The sequence below is a fragment of the Bombus terrestris genome, chromosome 11 (genome assembly GCF_910591885.1).
Source record: "Bombus terrestris chromosome 11, iyBomTerr1.2, whole genome shotgun sequence".
Classification (NCBI taxonomy): Eukaryota; Metazoa; Arthropoda; class Insecta; order Hymenoptera; family Apidae; genus Bombus; species Bombus terrestris.
In genome coordinates, this window is record NC_063279.1 from 6,365,848 (window position 1) to 6,384,505 (window position 18,658).

At 37.0% G+C, this 18,658-nt stretch overlaps 1 protein-coding gene across 9 annotated transcripts in view; it reads right to left on the minus strand.

The window, feature by feature from the left end:
* LOC100651843 (voltage-dependent T-type calcium channel subunit alpha-1G) overlaps positions 1–18,658 on the minus strand; it is a 107,699-nt gene that overhangs the window by 40,917 nt on the left and 48,124 nt on the right. For 7 of the 9 annotated variants that reach the window (XM_012313521.3, XM_048409811.1, XM_048409815.1 and 4 more), the window contains 8 exons: positions 10,653–10,756; positions 9,696–9,871; positions 8,348–8,440; positions 7,694–7,872; positions 4,260–4,432; positions 1,854–2,197; positions 967–1,191; positions 744–873 (listed from right to left, as the gene is read on the minus strand). In XM_012313521.3, coding sequence (XP_012168911.3) covers positions 744–873; positions 967–1,191; positions 1,854–2,197; positions 4,260–4,432; positions 7,694–7,872; positions 8,348–8,440; positions 9,696–9,871; positions 10,653–10,756 — 1,424 coding nt within the window. Of the gene's footprint in view, positions 1–743; positions 874–966; positions 1,192–1,853; positions 2,198–4,259; positions 4,433–7,693; positions 7,873–8,347; positions 8,441–9,695; positions 9,872–10,652; positions 10,757–12,794; positions 12,933–18,658 lie in introns of those variants that run through there. The other 2 variants (XM_048409814.1, XM_048409812.1) reach the window with 2 other exon arrangements.

Below are 18,658 nucleotides of genomic sequence, written 5' to 3' on the forward strand. Positions count from 1 at the left end.
GAGCTCTAAACCTAATAATAACTCCGAGGTCAGGTGAAAACCCTGGGAAAGGATCAGCCGGAAGGGCACGATGGACAGACAAAACCCAACGGCTGGTAGGGAGAATCAGCAACGTTCGTCATCGGACATCCGTACGGGTGAAATATTTCACTCTCAACAAGATCTTATCACTGCCGTGTTCGTAACATCGAACGTTACTATTATGCAAGTGCAAATACAGCGCTAGATTACTCTAACACTCGATCTATTAAACCTTGAGCGTTAATTCATTCGAGGTACGCGATATCGACCGAGCGGTTTGACCTGACCGGTTGCTCTTTAGTCGATAATTCGCAACAATAGACGAAGAACAATTTCTGTTTTATATTATTTTACCGAATCAAGTATGATCCATTTCGTTATATTTCTATTATTACGTTCGTGCATAGTTCAATAAACTAATATAAAACAAACAACATTGTGCGTCCATTATTTCCTTGTAAAACGAAAGAAACTTTTCGGACAACCTAATACTACCAAGTATAATAGTAATATATTCCTTTCTTGAAACTCTTCAGCAAAATCAAACGTTACCTACGATATTCTCAAATTCCTTTTATATACCATTTTCTCATCCAGCCTCTCAATTGTAAGAGATACAAGCTAGGAACAATAAGGTGCGGGTATGTTCTCTAAGAATATAGATTCAAATATAGCGAAGAGGAAAAAGATAATATAAAAAGATAATATAAAAGATAATATACCTTTGGTAAGCGAATTGAGAAAAGAATCCAACGCCAGCTGACCGGTTGGTAACGCAGCACTCAAAGCACCGCTTAACGCCAATAATTCTTGACAAGTCATGGCTTCGTTTCCACCAAATTCAGCCTGCATCTGCGGTGACACACGTTCACATGACAAATTACGCGAATGCAACAGACACGAGCCGGTGAAATTCCGGCTACATGTGCTCGCAGTGGAATATACCTGTATGTGGTCTGGCAGTGGGCTCGACCAAACATTCCCGTCACCGGTCTGCGTCATTTTTTCGCAGGAGCATACGTTCCGTTCGCCGGGTGACACCGTCGTCGAGCCGGCCTGCAACGCGTTTCCGACGTTGTTGCTGCCGTGCAACAACACCACGTCGCTGAACATCACGCTGCTCCTTCTACGATAGTTCGTGCAAGGCGGACTTAGCAGCGCGTTGTTCGTCTGAGGGCGCAGTTCAATTTCAACGGGGAATTAAATTCAGAAATTTTGCATCGTTTACCGATTACTAATGTGTTTCGAAACGTGTTTAACCCTTCGCATTTAGAAGACCTTAGGGGATAGATTTTGATGGGTTTGGAGGCTTGGAAAGGCTGTTGCGCGAAACTTTACCATCGTGAAATACGAATATCGCTAAGATGATAACTCGCAAATAAAAAGAAGAAGAAGAGTCTACGTCTACTTTTTTTTATTCGTGAAAGATTATTTGTCAATTAAATAAAAAGACTAATTTGAAACTCTACAACTCTAACGTAGTACTTCTCGTTCAAATATTAATTTCAGTCGTTCGGAAGTTACACTGACCGACTTCGCGAATTAGAAAATACCGAAAAGCGATCTTAAATTTCCTCGGTCAGCGTCTTGTCATAAATAAACCGATAGAAGCAAGTCGTTTGTTTCTTGGGTGTTAACCATCGCAACTGAAACAAATACTACAACGTTGTCAGAAAGAAACGAATAGAGAGCAAAGTTGATCAGTTTGACTTCCGAGAGACGCATTAACGAAAGACAAAATAATATTCAAATATTTGGAATCTTTCTACGATTACCTTGAACGCGGTTCGACAGCGGAAACCAAAATACTAAATAACATGGACGGAGCATACCTGAATACTCGCTTCAGTCGCGTTGGAAAAGACATTGTCGCTTCCATTGCAGGAAACGGAGGAAGTCCTATGGAGTGCCATACGATGGCACACGTTCGAAGAGACGTCAGCCTCGGAGATCTCAGGACTGGCACGAGGTGCAATCGCCAAATTTCCATTGCTGCCGCCGTTATTACTGAGAGCAGTTGCGAGAATCGCAGTCTGCGTCGGAGGACTGTTCGCAGCAAAATCAGTGAGCGACCCTCCGCCGCTAGCAACCCCCTGCTGTTGCTGCTGTTGCTGCTGTTCCGCGTATTCCAGAGCCGCCAACAACCGAGGACATCTACCATGATGGATTCTCCTATCTGACGAACGTATAATAACGTGCATGGTAACAATATTAAAGTGGGTCGTATGAAATTCAACGATATCAATTATGTTAAATGGGAATCGATATATCGTGTCCCGTGGAAAAACTGTCGAGCAACTATTAATTGCATGGAAGTCGATAAAAATGAAAGACCTTAAAGAACACTCGATACCAAGTCGCTTCATGGGTCTTTGTGCAAGAGTCAATAATTATCCGCGGCATATCTACTTGTAAAATTTTTTATTGAAACCAGATGTTTCGAAAAGTATATACGCGACTTTGTTGAGCGTATTAAATTCCGCAGGGTCAAATGTCTTTTATCTTTGAGGAAAAAATATATTAGGTTGTTCGAAAAGTTTCTTTCGTTTCGTAAGATGATAATAGACGAGCAATAATTTCTGTTTTATATTATTTTATTGTATTAGGTGTGATCCATTTCGTTATATTTCTATTATTATGTTCGCGTATGATTCAATAAACTAATATAAAACGAAGAACATTGTGCGTCCATTATTTCCTTATAAAACGAAAGAAACATTTCTAACAATCTAATAGTTTTGTCGATCGTTGATAACGAAAACGTACTTCTTCTGATTCTTTCGCAAGGTAATAAAATATCGAGGCAAATTGAGCGAAAAGGACGAGCTTATTGCTCTTTTAGTTGATCGTTTGCCGAGTGCAACGTTATGCGTAGCGAACGTCGAACATGAAAAGGTTAAAAGAACGTTAGAAGAAAATCGTCCGCCGTTTCATTCGTTTTTGCTAAAACAAAATTAAAAGGAATATGATTATTTTTACATTTGTGCACGTTTGTAGACTTTAAAATTATCGCCTGTAACATATATAGTACAGTAATAAAAGCTATAATTTGAAAAACTATCGGAGAAACTATTCTATCAAATTGATAAAACAGAATGAAAGAGGCAGCAGTGTGTTAATAAACACAGACGTATAAACAAATCGTTTACGAGATACATAATTTCTTAATGAACATGTAAAATCCGGGGCCTACGCACTTCCTGCACACTCGATACGATAGAACAGCCACTCTTCCTGGAACCTACGATCACTGTAGCATTGTTCCCAACACACACTCCATCGTCTGAGATCTTCTATTATACCCGCAATAATAGCGTCAGTTTAAGTGATATTCTCAAGCAATCGCGCGGAACAGCGCCAGATATTCCAGGAATCTCTGATCGCGTACGTTCATCTCTAAAAAAACGCTCTCGTGCTTGCAGTGAAACGAACCGCCGACAATTTAAACGTCTCTCGTAAGTACGTTCTATGCGGATATCGTTGGCCGATATTCCAGTTTATCGAGATATCGATTATTTCGTGATAAGAACGAACAGAATTATCGAGTTAAACGTAATAATTGAATACCTCGAGAACGATTGGTTCGCCCATTCACGTTTATTAAAAAGTTTCCTGCTACTTTTAGCGAGTTTTGTAAATTCGCCAAGCTTCTGTCAATAAACACGAGGAGGCATCCCGTATTTTCGTAAAGAAGCACAATTACTCGGAACGGAGAGTTACATTTTAAAAAAAGATATTACCAGAACGAAATTTAAATAAAATTCGCGAAACTTGTTCCTGATTTTATAAAATCAACGAAATTTCCTTCTCTACAAAATTCACTTCCTTTTCAACAGATCAGTCAATTTCCTTTCTACTGAAATTAACTTTGCTGTCGTAAGGTTTACGGAATCCCCTGTTTATTGAATTAATTTTCTTCGAAAGAAGCAAATTTACGTGTCTCTTTAGAATTAATTTATATCAACTTTGCCGACTCGAAAGATTTTTCCGCGATCCAACCACGTTCGAAACGGAAGAAAAGCACGTGACGCCTGGATCGTTTCGAAGACGATTAAATCTTCGTTTCTTTCGGAAAAATGGCAAACTACACGAGCATTCGTTCCCAAGGGAGAACATATAGGCGAAATGAAACGGAAACGTGGAAAAGATGTTGCAGCTTGCAGAGAAGCTCGTAAATTACAATCAAAATCAAACGTTGCAGGGAATTAATCCTCACTTAGGAAATACAACTCTCTTACCTCCGGGTAATCTATTCGAATCAGGGCCGGGTGCACCTGCTCGAAACGGGTGTCCATGTTGTTGCTGTTCCTTAAGTAAATTCTGCTCGCGTTTCTGCTGTCTTTTGTATAAATACACTCGGTACCTCTTCATTAACCTTCTCTTTCCTCTTCGCCACAGGTGTGCAATATATCTGAGAAGATGCGGTACGATTATAGCAGAATGGAACGGCCAAAAGACAATTTCAAATGGCAACTCCTTCGTTTCTCGAGTGGAGAACCGATGGAGCGCTATTTCATTTCGTTTAACGTGACATTGCCACGGTTTGCGATCATTTCTTTTCCAAAAATTCCGTAAGACAGTAGTTGGTCTTTCCGCGTGATAAGATAACAAAATAGGATATTGAAGAATAAGAAACTAATAATCGTATTATGGAATGGAATTATTTTAACACTTTGACCGCCACCGTTGATCAGATATGACCGGCCACGGTTTCTCCTGTGACGCCACGGTGGACATTGGTGATCGGAGCGCTTCAACTTCTTACGATTGTAAAAATTGTATGAAAATTAACAATTAGGATATTTTGAATATAACCGATAAATAGAAGATACTTTGGGACAAAAAGTGCCCCATTGAACACTTAAACATTTTTATTAGAACATCGATAAAAAAAAAATGAGAACAAATCTTGCATCTAACGGTGTACTGTGTTTGCATCCATAGGTTTGAAGGGTAATCTACGAATATTGTTATAAACACAGCTTAGAAAATAATCGTAAATGCTGCTTTATAATCATATAATTGAAGTTAGAAGTATGCACATACCTTACTATTATATATAGAACGAGCAAATACCGTTTACTAATATCTTGTACACGTTTCAACAATATATTCTGCACGATTTGCTTACTACGAAATAATGCATCAGAATGGTTTGTTGAAATAAACGAAGCCTTGTTGTAATACGTCGCTATCAACTGTTACCAAGGCGCCACGGTGGTCACCCATGACCAGCAATAAGATAAACGGTCCATTGGGGAAGAATGTTGTCTTACATCATCAATTTGGCGTCCTCAGCGAAACATGTGATTTCAGCGTGGCAGTCAAAGCGTTAAACGAGAATTATTCGTTTTTAAAACAGAGGACTAACGGACCAGTGTTTTACTTCGTTTAACGTATGCTTTGTCACAGTTTTCCAATCATCGTTCTTCCAAGAATTTAATAAAACTATTGTTCGCCTTTGTGCATGGTATACTTTAAACGAGAATCCTTCTTTTTTAAATGCGATGGCTCGATCGAGGAAACCTTCGATGATATTACGAGAGAGTTTGCGGTTAGTTACTTCTTCTGCAAAAATTTGATATAATTGTCTGATAGAATTATTTGATGTAATTATCCGATAGAATTATTTGATGTAATTGTCCGACAGAATTGTAATCTTGTTCTGTGAGAAAATAGCAAAGAATAAAAAATGAGTAGTAGGATAATAGAACTATTCTAAATGAGAACCCTTTATTCTTGAAGCGGAGGACCAATGTAGGCTTTCACAATATCGTAAGACTCTTTGATTACTTCTCCTCGACAACTTTAATAGAGTTATTGTGTGATCTTTCTGCTCAATAAAATAATAAGATAGGATAATATGATGGTGGTCTTTATGTTCGAGATAAAACGATCGAAAATGAAAAATAAACAGCGTGGTAGCGAAACTGTTTCCTCGAGGATGTTCGTTATTTAAAGTGGTAGTCTAATGGAACACACCATGATATACAACTTAACGATATGCCAAGAATTTTCAATTTCTCACAGTGAAATCTAATAAAGTCGAAAAGTGTGTGATAATAGAACCATCAAAAAGCGAACAATATGGTTTGCTTGGAAATTATTAGAAAAAGCGAGGAAACTTTTGCTTTATACGCTGAAACTTTTCTACAGCTTTTTCTATGACGTATGTGATACAGCAGCCAAGTTACTCCTGAGGGAATAAAAGTAGTAGCATCCTTTTTATTCTCCCAGATATGATAGTGTATAAATTTCTACGAATTTCCAAAGAAGTTTAATCAATATGTAAATCTTTAAAACACTCAATCACACACACGTGCGATATGTTCGAGTCGATACTTCTAAATTGCCTATCTTCGATTTTATCCAACTTTTATTAATCCCTTCACCTACAACTACGGGCATATCCCGTAATAAATGATCGGACCAAACGTAAATATTACGGACATAGCCCGTAATACGTACTACACAAGTCGTGCTAATGGCTCGAAGGTTGCGCGAGCTTGTTTGCGTTTTCGACCCAAAATTCTCGAACGTAAATCGTAGGTTAAGGGGTTAATATCGAATTTGTTTCTCAGAGTAACGCGTACCTCGTCCTAATTGTAATTCGTAATATTATTTGTAGAATATTTACGTTTGTTACGCGCATTACGATAATACCGCGTGTGTCGATTATTATAAATAAATATATAAATAAGATGTATGTAAATAAGTGATGGTGCATTTGAATAACATGCGACGTAAAGTATCAGAATTGGTAAAAAATAAATTTCAATATTTTACAGGCTCTTTGTTTACAATTCGTTCGATCTATTGTAATTGGAAAATTTGTAAACGTTGTTTCGTACATAGAAAAGCGATCTTTCTTTTAGGTCTCTTAGATAGTGGTGAAAAATAATAACTAGAGAAGAAACGATTACGTAGCTGGGAAAGGGAACTTGAAAACAATTTTCCAATATCTCTATTTTACGTTCGAATGAAATCTAACTAAAATCTACACGTCAATTTTGCGACATCCATTTAAAATACCGTTGCATCGATCAAAAATAAACGATACGTTTACCACACTCGTGTTTTCCGTAACTGAAACTAGAAAATTGATACAAATTGAAAATGAAAATACAAAGCTTTTTCTATATCGTGCGCGCCGAAAAATATAAAGTTAAACGGGCGAAAATCAATACGTATCTTGTTATATAAAATGATAAAAAGAACATGTAATAAAAAGACAAAAATCAAATTCGACAATTACGTAATAAATAAACTTTCGTTAAACCTTTACTCGTTATTATGTAAAGAACCGAGAACATCGTAATGACATTATTATTTTTCATAAAACGGTGTTCCCTGTTCCACTTAACAGAGTTGCAACTTAATTAATTATGAAAATATAAGGACTGATACTTTTAAGCGTTGAAATACGTGACTAAACTCTGATCCTCAGGATCTTCACTTACATCACTATGATTTTCAATGTGCATGTATGTATCGTTATCCAGGTTATATCAAGTTGTGCTTGAACTTTGTACTTTCGTGCCTTGGCTTTAAATTTCCTTTTTTTTTTTTTATTTCTTTAATGCCGGGAAGAGCGAGAGCGAGAGAGACAGAGGCAGCGAGATAGAGGAGAAAAGTTAATACGCTTTTCCAGTAAAGTCGCTTAAATACTCACTTAACAATTTCAGCGTAACATGTAGTCGGTTCTGAGGTATTCGTCGACGACGCAAGCGTTGATGTAGAATGAAAACGTGCACGCTCCAGTCGCATTCTTTCCATCTCCCGTTTTTTCGTTTCTGAGAATTGCGTTGCTATCACGACTAAGCAGAGATTAATCATGAAGAAGGAACCAATCTGTAACCCAAATTTGTTCAACTTGGACCATTTTCTCTTTTCTTTTTTCTTTTTTTTTTTCTTTCGCTCGTTAACAGCAAAGAAACGTTTCTCTTCCCGTTGTGAAACATCGTGCGATTTTTGAATCCGTAGAAAAAGGTTTCTACTTCTCCCTACTTATGTCTATTTAATCAGAAAAACATTCCGTATCGCAGAGTAAGAAGTAAACGAATCTTTGTTTCCTTTTAAGCTTCCATCAAACAGCATTTAAAAGAGACGAAGTAAATTAAAGAAATGAAGAATATTTTATATTCGATATATACGGTGGTTACAAGAAATACCGGCACGCCATTGTATTTATTATGGGATTTTGCGTATGCTAGAATTCGACACTGTGACAATGAAACGCAGTGGCTGATAAAGAGATGCTCCATCGGGAAATAAGGCTACGTGCCAGTACTTTTTCTAAATATCGTGCATGAAGTAATAAACGTACCACGATTAAAAGGACGAAGTATATCCAGTCCCAAAAAGAATGAGCATCCTGTACGTAATACATTATGTCTGTCCATCCCTCCAGACTGATTACCTGTGACGATATCATTTATTTTGTCAATTTTTCTCGTCCAAGCAGTTGAAATTTCCGTGGAGAAATTACGTCGAGGTGCATTACATATCGTAGATCGTCGAACAAAAAATTTTCTTAAATTAATTGGCTTTTTAGAAAAGAATAAATGAAATTACGAGTCGCTGCAAGATTCGCTAACGAACAGACTGCGAGTGTCTATGCGAATTTACATCTCAATGAAAAACAATGTTTCGTTAATTTAAATATAGTCAATACTTTAATTTTTATATTTACAATATTTTGTGATATATCTGTGCGTGTATTAATAGAATCTTGATTATCAAAGCTGATCAAGGAACTATCGATTGATGCAAAATTTAGAAATGTTTCTTCGTAAGACGTTAGAAACTTCGACAACTTGACGTTACATTTTTGTTTCAAAATTCTCGTTCCTGTTTAATATCGATATTTCTCAAATAATTTAATATACATTCGATATACGTGTGTCCTGGGTTTAAATATCGAAACTCGAGGAACGTGTAGGGGATCGATAAACCGAGGAAAAACGAGTCCTTTAGAAATTGCCTCGTTTCCGATCCATTTTGAAGGAAATCGCGGAAAAATGAAAAAAATATTTTCGTTTGTTAGTATATTTATTCCAAAATGACGAATTGTAACCGTATCCAACCGCAGCTGCAGTGCACCAAATATCAGCAGCGCGATGTCTGGCTGCAATTAGAGCGGTCAATGTTAGATGTATCTAATGGTTGCGCTGTTGCAAAAGGTCAGCGTTTTTAACGGTATCCTCGTTAAATAAACGATAACACGTATAAACAAGCGCAGATGTGCAAACGGAAAAGCAAGAACAATTTTTGTTTCCTTCCCCGCGATTTTCCCCAAATTGTTGGAAAAACCAGCGAATCTCTAAAGCGCTTTTTAGACCTCTACACGCTCTCAAAGCGTTGGCATTTAAAAATTGGGTTTCACGTTTCCTACAAATGCAGAAACATCCGCAGTCTAATTGCCAAGCATACATATAGAATAGATAAGATTGGCTACTGGAGCAATCCTTGACCTCCTGCATGTTAAACTAACTCACTCGAATAATAAGAATACTCACTCGATTATACCAATACTACTATTATAACCAGTTTGTAACGTGTTTGTGTATGTATATGTATATATATATATATACTAACGAAAGTAGACACGTATGTGGAAATTTTGGCTACGGTGAAGTTTCAGTTTCTGAATGTGAGAGAACTAGGACACTCACGAGAAATATTGCGACCCAGGCAAGACCGATATTGTCGAACGATATCGTTCCTTGGAAAGGATTGTTACCCTGACCCTTGCACTCCGTGTAGTAGTAATTCCAATTAACGCAGGTGTCGTTGGTGATGAACGTTGCATTATTGTTCGGCAACGCGGTGCTATTGCAAACCACGTTTCCTAAAAGCAAGAACACTTCAGTGGCTTGTACGAATGTCACGCTATCGGGAAACCGATACGAATTTCGTTCTTTAGATCTGTTGAGAAATTAACGTTCGTTAATTAACTTTAGAACGATGTTTGTTTCAGACGGCGTTGTTATTAGTTTTATTAGAAATTACGTATATCTACGGAAAGAGTTCGGTAAATCTTATTAAATTTCTTATTAAATGAAATAGCTGTCGTAGGAAAATTTCTCAATATCTTTAGATCGACTGCCGACAGAAGTTGAATAAAAAATCAAAAAGTGGGTATTTTTCCACATTTTTCGGTTTAGATTCGCGTCGTCGATAGAAAATTACGAGAAGCTCGGATCGTTTGCAAATACAGACACAGATTTCGGAAATATCGTAACCCGGAAATACATTTCCATTTGCTACGTTTTCCTATTTCGGAATAACGAGAGTCGATCGATATAACGCGTTTAGTGATTGCTAATTTCGTATAAAATTCCCTTTCCGTGTTTCTACGTTTGCAGTTACGAAGATGGAACTAGCAGTCACAGGGAGCATCGAATCCATCGACGCTCGTGATTTCCATCGAGATATGTGACGTTCTTTCGCCCCTATCCCGCGGGCATATTTTTCCTGAAACTCTGGTGACAGCGATGCCGAAAACACGCGATGCCAATGTCGAACGAAACCGTGAACTTGTTCTAGATGGAAAGCGAATAAAAAAAAGGGTGGGGGCAGAGGGAAAAAAATTGAAAAACCAATGAAAAGAATATCGAAGATGTACTCACCGAACTTGAGCGGCGGCAGGTTACTGCAAGAGTGCATTCCGTTGTCGTCGGGACGCGAGCAAATGTAGTCCTGACCCTGATATTCGAAGTACTTCTCAAGGTCGCTGGAAAAGCAACGAGCCACAATTAAAAATCGATTTCGAAACAAGACCGCATCCTCGCGCCTCGTTTCTTATAATTAAGAGGTTGCATGTATATATGTATGTATGTATGTGTAGATGTACGTGTATATATATATATATATACACTCACACATATGTATATGTATGTAAATATGCCTTATGCACGAATGCACTCGTTGCATGCTTCGCTTTATGCGTGTACACCGTGTATATGCAGCGTGTTCCATATGATATATTATATATATGTATATAAAGGTTATGTATAATATATAATGTATACAATATGTACTTATATAATATACGTATTCAGGCTGTTTCAGAAGCACAGATCAATGAAGGAGAATATTGGAAGACGATGAAAGGGAGAATGTCTCTCGTCTGACAAACGTACGTTCCATCTTGCATTGCTTTTTCTTTTTTTTTTCTCTTTTTTTTTGGTAATTGAGCATTAGAACGATACATACAAGTTTGAGACGCTTGTCGAGCAATTTGCCAAACTTTGGTTATGATAAAGTTTCTAGGAACAAATTGCACAGAAACTATGAACTATATATGTACATATAGGTAATTATGTAGGTTGGCCATACTGTTCCGTTTCTGGTGGAAAGTTCTGACCGTGGCTAATATCGTTTCGGAGGAACCGAAAAGCGAAAAAATGCGAGAAAAATTAATTTTCCTTTTGTAGTCGGTTTTGGAAATATAAATCTATTTTTGGTAGTTCGATGTGTTTAATTCTTGTTAAGCTTCATTATTAGTAAGTACGAAATTTACGAATTGATTTCCATCGCTGGAAAATGTAATTATTACTTGACGTAATTATTATACCGATAAATTTCACTCTCGCAGAATGATCATCGCTCAGTCTTCCTTCTCCTTGTAAGCTTCATCTACCTCTTGACCTTTCAGAATTTCTTATTCAGAATTGATTGACAAATGAATCAGCACCGCTACCGAGAAAAAACTGGTTCTCTCGTAAAATCCTACTTTTTATCCATTCTGACCCGTTTTCTCCGCGTTTAAAAAGGAAAATTCGATCAACTTTTTCACGGTGATTTCTAACAAGCTGTCGAGCATACTGCACAAGGGAATTTCAAATGCAGTTGCTAGGTTGGAAAAAAGAATTCTTTCGTCAGCTTTTAAGTAATTCTTTTAACTCGCTCGTAATGTAACTTCTTCTTTTTTAAAATTTGTAATAAAGTGATAGAATCATTTTTTTCTTTTTTTTTTTTTTTATTTAACGCCATTATATGTATATTATAGTGAAATAACGGGGCGAAATTTCATCGAAAGTGGTTCAGTGGTTCGGAAGAAAATGGGTCGTGAATTTGATAAAACCCAGTTTTCGATTAGCATTGTAACGCTTTAAAATATAAATTAAAGCTGTATAATTCGAACAAAGCATAGCAGTTAATACAATTTTTACTATCAAACGAAAATTCTTAATTACTCGTCTTTACAACGTTACGAATAATACGAGAGATATCTCGGTCGAGTTGCGAGGATACCTATAATTAATATTACAAAGTCCTGTCTATGATTTAAAGGCAAATACAAAGTAGCACAACCTTTGCGTCAAACGAAGTATAATTTCTTGCTGGAGGCTTTACTGAAACCCTGCGGATGTAACCGTAGTTTGGCCCATTGCTCGTCAAATATCGCCCGAAACGTTCATTTTTTATACTTCCATTACTAGGAAATTAGGCGAAATCGTTTACTCTTATCTCGTAAGAGACTGTTACTTGTTGTTTCGTCAGTGACTCGTTAATTGTACATACAATAAAATTGACCGACTTGCCCAAGTGCTTCGAAGAATTTTCAAATCCGTATCATTAAATTTTCATTATACAAATTATGCCGAATTTCACGCGTCACGCTTCCTAAACTTTCCTATCTAATTTACCGCGGATTTACCACGAATCTTAGGAATCTCTTATCAACTCTCGATTCTCCTTACTTCACTTTAATCCTCGCAAATAATTTCTAGAAATTTCTAACCTCTACAGTCACCTATTGAACTTACCGCGAATTGGTCGCAAACTTGTCGAGCCGATAAATAGTTCTTTTAATTCTTTATTCTCGTGCGATTTTCGCGAACAATTTCAAACAAATGATCGCGTAGAAAGCTTTTATTAAAGCTATTATTATACCATTGATCAACGATTCCCAGACTATTGCAACGTTCACGAACGACTATTTACGTTAATCGCTCAAAAAATATTCCTTCCATCGGCCACACCGCTGCCTCCTTTATCGATCTCGCGATCTAAAACGCTTCACGTAGACATATACCTATAATATACAATATACGATACGCAAGAGACACGTACGCGCGCGCGCGCGCGCTCGTGTGTAGTTAGGCCCATATATAATATGATGTAGATATGTGCAATAATCGACGATAAGAGATTATGTATATATATATATAAAGAGTAAAAGAAAAGAAGAACGGAAGAGAAAATAGAAACGCAAGAGAAACAAAGGCAGAAGCGAGTATCGAGTTTGCGTGCACGCAAGTCGGCGTTTTGTATCGGGATAAAACGATAAGAAAGAAAACCGATAACGCCCGTGTAAGTACGGCCCGCTCCAGTGTCACCTGCTAGATGCAAGAAAGTAAATGCACTCTTCTTCGGCTTCGAGGGCTGCCTCTTATCGGGCTGCTATTCAATTTTCATCGTGTGAAGTAGCACGGCCACTAAAACAATGTCGAGCACCGCGACAAAAACCGTTTAATAGAGACACGCCCGATACCGACCCCTCGCTATTTGTATACCGCTTGTTACGACCGAGGTGTGGCGGCCATCGTCAGCCGTTGTTTGTACCGGTAAGCATCCCGTCGATACGACATAACCTTTTTCCTACATCCCCATAACATTTTTTCTCTTTTCTTTGGATTCTCCTCCGGGACGATTTAAGATGGGATTTTCTATAAGCGTCAAATACGATGCTTCTAAAATTTTTTGAACGTACCCTCGCTACCTTTGCTCCCTAACTTTGTACCGTAACATTTTCTCCGATATATCACGCGTATTACGTATGTGGAGGATTTTGAAATTTCGTCGAAGCGCTATTGCGATAATCGCGTTGGTAACACTTTACTGACCATTAACGGTTCAACAGCATACGCACGTCCACTGGCAGCTCAAGCGCAGATTCTCCCTGGCGCTGGTGCTGGCTCTGTTTCGGTTTAGTAAATTTCTCAAATTGGTATAAAACTGTGGAAGCTTACAAAGCGACGCAACTGAGCAAGGTACCTTAGTAGTAAATAACAAATTACTGCTCAAATAATGAGAAAGATTGTCGGCGACAGAAAGCCGATTAGTAGGCTATCGGTGGGTAAGCGTCGGCGACAAAGAGCCGATTAATCGGCCATCGGTCGGTAAAGTGGTAAGATATTGAACGAATCTTAAAACGCATATCGTACGTATTGTACGAAACGTTCTGAAATTTCACGAGTAATATAGAGAAACACGATTGTCGTACTTGTAATTATATTATGTGGCACATTTTGTGGTTACGTTATACGTACAATTTTGAACGAACCTTAATGCGTGCGTTAATGTACGTATTAAATAAAACTGTGGTGATCATATTGGGCAATTTTTTAAGCAAATTCCAAATGTATAATACAAAATGTTTGAAAACTTGGTTATCACTGTAGTGGAACGTGACTGTCATCGTTAGATTGGTACTCGAAAGGAATCTGGAACAGTTACATAGAAACTACAGAATATTTAATATATAAACTACGTCACAGATTCGATGGAATCTTCGATTCATTTGCAAGTTTCGAAGGATACGTCCGCCTTTTTAACACTTTCAGAAAATCCCTTCTTTACTCTCGGGCCAATTCTCGCTGCCAAATGGATTGTTTTTTAAAGTTCCAGTGATCAGATTATCTTTAATTCATCCGCTCCCCTAACCGTTTTATATTCGTTGTCCAATGTAATTTTAATCCCCAGTTCTCGGTTATTTAAATTTCCTGAAACAAGTTGGCCTCGAAAGGACGAAATAATCTCCCGCGACTCAACTTGTCTTTACAGGATTTGACGATCCTTATCCGCTTGAAGATTTTCGAAATACTTAACAAAGAAGAATACCAGCGTTGCTTTCGTTTGAAATGTTTCTTCGTGATATTATAACTGCTAATTACCTTTGTACAATTTCATCAGCTTTATCGGCTCTAAATTCATTGAAATATACGAATATATTTAATCCTTTAAGATTACGCGCACCTTTTCGTAACTTATTACCGCAAAAAGGCAAAACAAAAAAAAAACAAAAATGTGAAAAAAATACAATATTACTATCATTATAACGCGTGTCAATTAGTTAACTGAAATTTGGTTAACATCGAGATACATAAATACGTAAACGTGTAACACAGATACAAATATTTATCTGGTAGAAAAGAAAATGACAGCATGAACAGGAAATTATAATTATTTACTTGGTGTATAAAATTATGATATAAAATAATCGTAAAACAGACTCGTCGTTAATTTTCACCTATGAAATTTCATGAAAATCATAATATCGCTTTTGGACGACAGCCGCGATTTACGAAATTTTTGATCCGTGCTCTATGGACGACAGTAGAATTTAAAAGGGCAATGAATTAAATATTATCGTATAAATTCGCCAGGTGAAATATTTCTTCGCGACGTTATAAATCCAAAAGTCGAAGTAACCTACGATACAACTTGCTTTATAGGATTCTATGATTTTTATTGGTTCGACGGTACTTGATACACGCGTTGCAAAAATACATCGATTCTATGAATTTACCATTTGAAATGATTCTTCGCGAGGTTGTAAATTTCATATCGGAGAAATTTCCTGCCCTTCGTATGCATGAAATTCTACTCATAGTATACCAGCGTTGGAATTTCGCGTTTCTACGCTATGGGAATTTATTAAAAATCGCATCTTAAGAGCACCGTTTCATTTTCGTTTCGCGTTTTCACTCGGGAAACAGTGGGAAATCGATAAGAGACTCGTGCAAGCAACTTCCTCATTTTCTTCTTCCTCGGTGCCCTTTGAGAACAGTTGGAAAACAACATTTGCAGAATTATGGTTTCATGGGTGTGCCAGCGCAACATCAGTCCGGCCAAATCGTAAATAATATATTTTTTGATTAAAATTGAATAAACTACCAGCGGCTAGAAATTCATGTCGCTTTATGTAAACTTATAGATTGTCAAGCGCGAAATTGTTAATAATTTAGAGATTAAATATTTTAGAGATTAATAATTTAGAGAGGTCGAATCGCAGTTCGTAGTTGGAATTTCTTCTGAATATTCCGCTCCTATCTCCGTGACCATCTTTTGGATAATCTCCAACCCTTTTCTCTTCAAAATTCAAGCTCTTCCTCTTTAAACTATTTACACGGCCATTACGGTATTTATTTATTGCAAAATCAACTAACGACTCTTGATTATTGTTGCATAAATAACATGGTGACGTAAACATTGTTACATAAATGGACACAAGTATAATACGATGTAGAAAATATTTTTATAAGGTGTTTAAACTTGCTTTATGGTCTCGCTTATGCGTTGTAAGCGACGTTAAATTGATTAAGCTGATTAAAATTCCACTTCTTTTTTTTTTGTATATATATATATATCTCCATTGTAAAGTGAGGAATATTAGATTTTAGAAATCTACTAAAACTACGTATCACGTTACCTTTTTTAAATGACTGCAAATCTTTCACGAATTCAACGTTTTACCACAAAAATCCCTTGCATAAAACCTGTTAAAGTAACGTTTACAACGATCGACGATAAGTTTAAAATTCGATACGGGATACGAAGCTGTTTCAGTCTATAAACTTCAAAACGATATTTATTTGGTAGCGATAATTGACCCAAATGTATGAAGCTACTTTATTACGTAATAATTCTGGTGGTTTTACTTGGAGCATCGCATCCATATTCACGGACCAAGCGTTATATTTATTTTCATTTTTATTTACGCTTCAATTTAACGAAAAGGTGAAGGTAGTTTCCTTTTTCCTTACTTTTAACAGCAATGTATAATTTGAACGAGATATATACGCGCTGAACGGTGGCATCAGCAAACAGACGGTAACATTCAAGGGCATCGGAAATTTGATCGAATCGATCTTAACGAATTCGTAATTTTATAAAAATAAATTCCACGTTTCGCTTTCACCTGCAACATTTTTATTTACGCGTACGAAATAATGTTACTTTGTTTGGTTCGTCGATCGTATCACAGCGCTGTAACGTCGAGACGACGATGACGTTCGATCAATTTGATTAGGAAATTAATAAAAATTCAAACGTGAAAACGTAGCTGCAAGCATCGGGAATATCGTTGAAAACATTTAACGTCGAATGGTTGTTCGTGACTCGGTAAATGGTATAAAAAAAAAAAAAAATGATATTTAACAGCTCGAATTTACCGAACAATTATATTTGTCGTATAAAACAATTCCATTTGATACCATTCGAAATACACAATTTGTCGTTCCTCGCGAGAAATCTATTTATCGATTGAAATTAATTTAATAATTTATTTAACGTAACGTTTAATATACACGTTCGCGTGGATTATTTTCCATGTTACACGTACGAACGACAACGACAAGCGTATAAATAGAAAATCGGCCAATTAACGCGTTTCCACGGCGAGTTATGCGAAATTAATCGACATCGATACGAATTTCCAGTAAATTCAAATTCTGTCGATACATCGAATCATACGGTGGCATCGTCCACGGCCGGATTAAACATATTAGAGGCATGGAGCATCGATCATCGTATCGCAACTGAAACACTCTGTAATAATTCAATTGTCATTTTAAATTTCAGCGGCAGGGCACTCGTTTGAACCAACCGGTACGCGCTAGTTAGATCAATATCGCGTCCCTCCAAGTAAATCATAGAGAACAGCATGCGAAAACACGCGACATAAACTGGAAATCCTCGAATTTATTCGGGGCCGCTCGCCTAAAGCGAAATTATTAACAGCGTTATAAACCTCATGAAATATCGTTCAGGCGAATATATCGGTGGGCGATTCGTCCTACGTTTCTGTTTTCTGGCCAAATTGTTGCACCATGCAAAAACCAGTGTCGCTATTTGCCAACGAGAGTCTAACGTTCTAGAAAGTGTTAAAGGAGTATTTCCATTAAAGGGAGTCGATCTTTCGACCCGCGAGAGAAATTATTGGAAAATTTCAGAAGGCAAAAAGAGTAATTTGCACGGCTTTGAAATTTCCGATATCGTTTACGATAAATTTGAATAATCCGTTCTTTCTGTATCGTTCGTTTTATAATTTGGTTACTCGCGTTCCGACGTAGAAAAACATTTTCCGCGTATTATACTAATACCTTTATATTCATAATCGGCATATATACGAGCTTTTTTGTCGCGTATTTCCAAAAAAAAAAAAAAAAATCTTCCTTCCGCGAGATTGAGCGCGCAAAGATTGAAAAGTAAAGGCGAAAATTTAATCCGAAGCAGATATAAATAGAAATCGATCGATATCTGGAATTTTAAGGAACTTTAGACTGCTGATAAGCGAACGAAAAGCGTGGAAAATTATAGCGCTGATTACGCGCCGAAAATCAGCAACACGTGTACTCTACGAGTTTATGAATTTCGAAAGCAATCGAACGATTCTTTCTGAAGAAACACCGTATCGATGAAAATAAACTTGGTAAAAATAAGAATCAATTATTATATCGTTTATCTGTAAGTGAAATATTACTTAGAAAGAGAGCTTGGCAAACTATCGTAGAAATTGCTGAAAAATTAGAAATTAAATTAGAAACGAGCAATCTAGCAAGGATATTTTGAAAACTTTGAACTTTAAGGGTATAAAATAAGGAAAGGTCAGGCTTTCCAAGCCACC